Source organism: Camellia sinensis, chromosome 14, assembly GCF_055761805.1.
Source record: "Camellia sinensis isolate YWXY chromosome 14, ASM5576180v1, whole genome shotgun sequence".
NCBI lineage: Eukaryota > Viridiplantae > Streptophyta > Magnoliopsida > Ericales > Theaceae > Camellia > Camellia sinensis.
In genome coordinates, this window is record NC_138974.1 from 134,398,369 (window position 1) to 134,404,398 (window position 6,030).

At 32.1% G+C, this 6,030-nt stretch overlaps 1 protein-coding gene across 7 annotated transcripts; it reads right to left on the reverse strand.

Annotated features, from left to right (window-relative positions):
• Positions 1–377: 377 nt before the first annotated feature.
• Positions 378–5,728, reverse strand: LOC114306832 (lysine-specific demethylase JMJ25-like). 7 transcript variants are annotated; one of them, XR_014350900.1, is made up of 7 exons: positions 5,417–5,728; positions 3,815–4,178; positions 3,415–3,556; positions 2,767–2,830; positions 2,486–2,688; positions 1,817–1,874; positions 378–634 (listed from the first exon to the last, which is right to left on the reverse strand). XR_014350900.1 is itself a non-coding variant. In XM_082906179.1 (7 exons), the coding sequence occupies exons 2-6, from the start codon at positions 3,872–3,874 to the stop codon at positions 1,831–1,833; spliced, it is 402 nt and encodes a 133-aa protein (XP_082762305.1). In that variant the 5' UTR covers positions 3,875–4,178; positions 5,417–5,727; the 3' UTR covers positions 378–634; positions 1,817–1,830. The 7 variants fall into 7 exon arrangements, 5 of the variants coding, with proteins under 5 accessions (XP_082762305.1, XP_082762306.1, XP_082762308.1 ...); XR_014350901.1 differs by having other exon boundaries at positions 2,000–2,688; XM_082906179.1 differs by having other exon boundaries at positions 2,597–2,688; positions 5,417–5,727.
• Positions 5,729–6,030: the final 302 nt, after the last annotated feature.

Consider the following 6,030-nt stretch of genomic DNA (forward strand, 5'->3'; position numbering starts at 1 on the left):
AAATATTTTGGTCCCTAAAACTACTATTTTGGTCTCTAAAATGATTTTCCTGACAAAATTAATTTTGTCACCAAAAAAGTCACTAATAATGCGTCTAGAAAAGTCTTTAGCGACGAATTTTTGAAAATGTCACTAAAAATGACAATTAGCGACCAAGTTTATATTGTCTCAAAATATTTAATTTTATAAGACTAAACATTTAGTCGCTAATACTTCGTCGTAAAATGTCCCAATTTGGTCGCGAAAAACAAAATAATGCTATTTTTAACGACAATGATATTTCGTCGCTAAAAATCAAAGTTAAGAATGTTGTAATCATTTAATTTTATAGCTAAAAATGTACAAAATTAAATGTCATCCAATCATATTAAAAAAAATTGACATCCACACATCGAAAACATTTTATTCCCAAACCACAATGAGTATATAAAAAGTAAAATTTTACAAAAATTAAAACTGAAAGTTTCCAAATTCAAATCAAAGTAGTAACCGTTCAAATGAAAAATAGCAACAGTTTCTTCAAAGAGAATATCTAAAAAAGCATTTTCTCAACATCAATGTCATGTTTTATATCAAACAGCATTGGCACAAGAGGCTTCAAGTTGTACTTAGGTGTGACACCCTTTGGACATCCCTGCAACCCAAAATTCAAAAAGAAGAATCAAATAATAAGAATCAACACAACATAAACTCATTAAATAATCAATAGTCATTCATAATCAAATAAATTACAAATAATGAAAAAACAAATTATCTCAGTGTACTTGTAGTAGTAGTGAGCTATAATAAGAATCAACACAATAAGAAAATGAGTCACCTAGAATCAATACAATAAGGTTATCATAATCCAAGCATATTATCATAATCAACCCTTTCAAAGTTGATATTTTATAAACTTATCTCTCTATATAGCAGGTTTACAATAGCAGAAAAGTATATAAAAGAGAACCAAGAAACACTAAATCTAGTCGATTCATTTGGCTAATTCTATAGGTAATATCCCTCATACACCTCAAAGCAGCAAAAACTACAAATAATTAACACGAACAAACCAAGATTTTCAAATCCCACAAGATCTACTAACAAGTGATAATGATTCACAGAAGTAACACTATCTACCAAGAGAGCTAATTGAAATGTTTAAGTGTGAAACAATACTAACATAATAAATTCTTTTACCCCATCAATGTATTGATGTAACCTTCTATTATGAAGTTGCATCCAACTCCTATCCATCCCGAAATCCCTATTATGTAGTACACAAAGACATTATCCTTAAATTCCAATATCTAGTTACTTTCTATATGTGGTCTTAAGGGAGAAACACAACTAAATTCTTGAAGAAGTTTCACTAATATGTATATCTACTTTTGACTATGTGATTCAAATCTATCTTTTGACAAACAAAAATTCAAGGATGTATTGCCAAGGCACACCACATAAAACAAAAGCAAAACATTAGGACACATAATATCTCATTGGTATTTCGGATTCTAATGGTAGTTAAATAAAAAAATAAGTTGGAAAATAATGAAAATGTTGATTTTATTTTGTCGTTTTTGTGTTTCATCTTTTTTTTTTTATATATAAAACATAAATAAATAAACAGTAACAAAAAAAATAATGAAAAGTTTGAGTCATTTTTTAGAAGTCAAATATTTCTTTAAAACAGTCTACCCATCCAAACTGATGACAAAGCAGCAAAATAAAGGCAAGGAGGAAACCAGTTCAGAATCCACCAACATGGCCAAAAATAATAATAATTACTAACAAAAATAAAAATAAAGAAGAGGAAATAGCTCATTGTAAAACATACCAAAGATGAAGCAATTATACAACCAAAAACCAGTGCAAGAGAATGAAGAAGCCTCTTCCTGCAGTCAATACCCACTTAATGAGAATATATCTTCAATTCTAAGAGGAAATGAGAACACTGCAATGTTAATGAACAAGAGGAAAGAGCAAAATGCAGAAGCAGGTTTCAGAAGAAGACAACTACAACTTCTAACATTGTCAAATTTCCCCTCGTGCATGCAGGAAAAATCATAGTTGGGTGGACAATGGAATTCCATGTAGCTGGTTGTGGAAGGAACACTTTTCAAAAAAAAAAAAAAAAAACAAGAATTCACACAAAGCCAATGATATCACAAAAATGACTTGCAGCTACTTCATAAAGGAACACTGACTTTTGTTCGAATTTTGTGGCATATTGACAACATGCCAAAGACAACCATTGACCACAAATTTTTAGGTTAACTAAACTCATTGTATAATAAGATTTGATGCCCTTGGAGCCATACGGGTATGAAGCAAACATAATTTAATATAAAGTCAAACACTACTTAGATCTTTTGTCATACATATGTGAAGCAAACATCTGAAAATTTGTTTAATATGCTCCAAACACTACTTAGATCTTTTGTCATCGAAAATGTCTTTAACTAACCAAATAAGAAAATAGAAAAACAAGCACCAAGTAGCACACCTGAGGTATCAGTGCTCAGCTGATGCTTTTTCAGCTCTTGTATAGCTATCGAAAATGTGTTTAACTAACCAAATAAGAAAATATTGTATAATAAGATTACTTCCTTCCCACCTCCCTGCAAGTGACCATCACGGACCTCCCGGCAACAAGTAAGGCAAAGGTCATAAACGTGGAAATCAACAACAGAAGTTTTACAGTAGTTGCTGCACAAAATATGTGATATCATTACGCAAAAATTAAGAAATATTTAACATAAAGAAGAAAATTTTCATGAAACCTACCAATAAACACGCTCATCCTTTTCACAAGCTGCCTTTTGTAGCTCTAATGCTGCTAATGATAACCCTGGCCAAACAAACATACAACTAGCAAATAATTGCCTGATCTCATAGGTTTTGGATTGGAATATTAATTGAACGAACAAGTGTTAAAGCAACTATGAAGAAGCATTAGTAAATTGAACATTTTCTCCTAAAGGCCTTTTAGAATATAATCCCAGAAATTTTTATTGAAAAAAAAAGAAGTATAAACATGGCAAATTGAAGTAACTATCAGTGAAATCAGGATAGCTATCTACAACCATTGAAATGAACAAATTAAATGAAGTGAAATGGATGAAAAAGAAAGCACTTCTACAGTGAAGCCAATCAAATAGCATGGCAAATCCATCTTATAGACAGTGCAAGTGCATGTGCAACTCTCACATCCATATGAAATCACTATCTTAGTTTCAAATAAGAAAAAAGTTTTGGTCACCACCGCATCAGGACCAAAACTACTAACATCTTTTAAACATTGATCGCCGAAATCACAAGTCTATTATTCTATTCAATATCTCTGTACTCAGTGCAGTGACCTCCATTTCATCGCTTTAATAGGAAAACATAATTATAGAGTTTTTATGTTACACAAAACCAAAGAATTACTACCTTGAATCTTGACCTCTATTTCCTTCTCCATCAATTGCTCTTGATTGAAATGTTTCAGAAATGGAATAAGTGCATGTAGCAAATACATGGAGTGGTGAACCTTTTCATCTTCGTTGATCTTCAATTTTAAATTGTTCAGTTCCTACAGCGAGCCACGAAGAGCATATAATATATATATTTTGTATAAGTTGAGGACACTAAGAAGCGCGGACACGTACACGACAACTCGTAAATTTTCAAAAAATGCAGAATCCAACATTTTGGTAACATGCAAAACATATAAACTTTATATATTTATCATGTCATATTTCTTAATATTATATATTTACTTGTATCAAATATTTAATTTCATTAAATTCATTGACCTTGGATATGCTATTTCAGTATTAGAAATATATACATATATTATTAAAAAATGGTTGCAGTGTGTCCCCACGTGCCTACAACATGTCCCCATCATGTCCTAACTGACACAGTGTGTCCAAGTCTCTCCAGCATGTCTGAAATGTATCCAGAGCATGTCCAGCACATGCTTGTGTCCAACACATGTCCAACATCAGTACATGACCTCTGGAGAGGTGTCCGTGCTTCGGAGGAAGGAGATCTAGAATAGGCACTGATAGAACAGATCGTGAAATGTCTGAAGCAAAGAAAGCTGACTGACTTTAAGAGATCCATCTAAACGTAAGCATGCTTTGCAATTGCAGTTTCCACAACAAACAAGGCAAGGCTCAGCAATTGCCTCCTCTTTCGTATCAAGATACCTGCAAACATGACAAAATTATTATTAATATCAATCACAACAGAAACTATCAAAAAATTATTCACAAGTTCAACTACAAAAAAGTAACGTAACTATAGTCTGATGACTAAAACCCACAATTACATTATGATCTCAAGTGGAGATGAGTGTATAGGATAATATAATTAGCAAAATAATATATATGATATATCAAAAGAACACTTGACTGTACTTGTCAACTAATTATGATTATACTGACAAGTACCAACATGCAAGTAGAAAGCAAAAATCTCATTTCATGCAACCATCTAAAATATACATCATGTTGTCGTAAATCTCTTTAGCCTTCAATAAAGTAGTGTCATAGAAAGAGATACAACAACTAATAAGCATAGTTTTCAGAACCTTACAATTCATTATTCAATTAAAAATTCCACTTATATTTACATCTACATTTGTCGGCCATTTTGTCAATGGATATCATAAGAATTTTTCAGCCATTTTAAATTGTGTCAATTTAAGAGGTAACAGCCTTAAATAGCTAAAATTTTAAAAATCAAGTTGTTGCACAGATATTCCACAACTATTATAGAATAGTTTTAACAACAAACCACATCATTTTACTTCGATTTCTGCCAAGTTCTATAGCACACATCAGTGCATGATATAGTAGACATTACAAATCCTTATATGCTAAAAGGTAGTATGTGTTAAATGATAGTTAGATCCTTCTTTTGTCATCCTCTCTTCAACTACAAGTCAAAGTTGAATCAGCATTCTAGGGAAACGAATACAACTATACAAGTGAAGCTAAAAACATGGATGCCTACTTATTGTCAAAGAAATGGCATCTTCACAGCTCCATGTCTAGGAAGAGATTGACCAACATATGGAGAGTTTGATACATATGGCCCAGTGATAGACGATTCATTCATCATTCTTATTCTTAGTGAGAGAAAATAGAGAAGAGGCCATATATATATACACACACAAGTTCAATCTATGTAACAGTCAGAAATTGAAAATCAAAAAACAGAAAATGACAGTGTGACACCTGAAAACTCACTGAAACAATAAATTAACAGCCTACGAAATACAGTATTGATTGAACTGTGCGAGAAAACAATTCTTCATCTCCAACACGCATCAGATTAGATATATATATATATATACACATACACATTAAGAGATATATATACACATAAAAAAGTTCAATCTATGAAATAATAAGAAATTGAAAGTTCGAATTGGAGCTCTTACAGGTCGATTACGGAGATCGATTACGATAAGAAATTGAAAGTTCGAATTGGAGCTCTTACAGGTTGATTACGGAGATCGATTACAGAGAGAGAGAGTGAGAGAGAGGCACCAAAATTTGAAGACGATGAGCTCTCAATCTCCTTGGAGCTCTCAACTTTAGGGCTGAAGATTGAGCAACCCGTTGAAGAGGAGGGAATGAGCAAGTTATGACTGAAGTGTGGCCTCGACTTTTTAATCATTAAAATGATAAAAATATTTCGTCCCAAAATGTTTTTAATGGATAATGACGGAAATATTTGGTCCCTAAAGATATTAATAACATATTAGCAACTAAATTTATTGGTCTAAAAAAATTATGTAAATATTAAGTGAGAATATTAATAGTCATTGTTACAATCTTATATGTAAATTATCATGGTTTTAAAATTGTTCCTAAAAGATTATTTTTAGCGACCAAATTTAATTAGTCCTTAAATGTTGGTCTCTAAAAGGCTAATTCCTTGTAGTGTTTGGTCGGGTTGCCTTTTCGGACGTACTGTTTGAGCCGGCCATCTTGTACCAATTCCTCCAAGTGATCCTTCAGTGCATAACGACTCTCAGTATCATGGCCATGG

Excerpts from the sequence above, each read along its gene's own strand:
- LOC114306832 (XM_082906178.1), bottom strand. The coding sequence starts at position 3,874 with ATGATGGGGACATGTTGTAGGCACGTGGGGACACACTGCAACCATTTT. Across the intron at positions 3,557-3,814 it reads ACCATTTTTTAATAATATAT|GAACTGAACAATTTAAAATT; the intron begins GTATATATTTCT and ends GGCTCGCTGTAG. Across the intron at positions 2,831-3,414 it reads AATAGAGGTCAAGATTCAAG|GGTTATCATTAGCAGCATTA; the intron begins GTAGTAATTCTT and ends TTGTTTGGCCAG.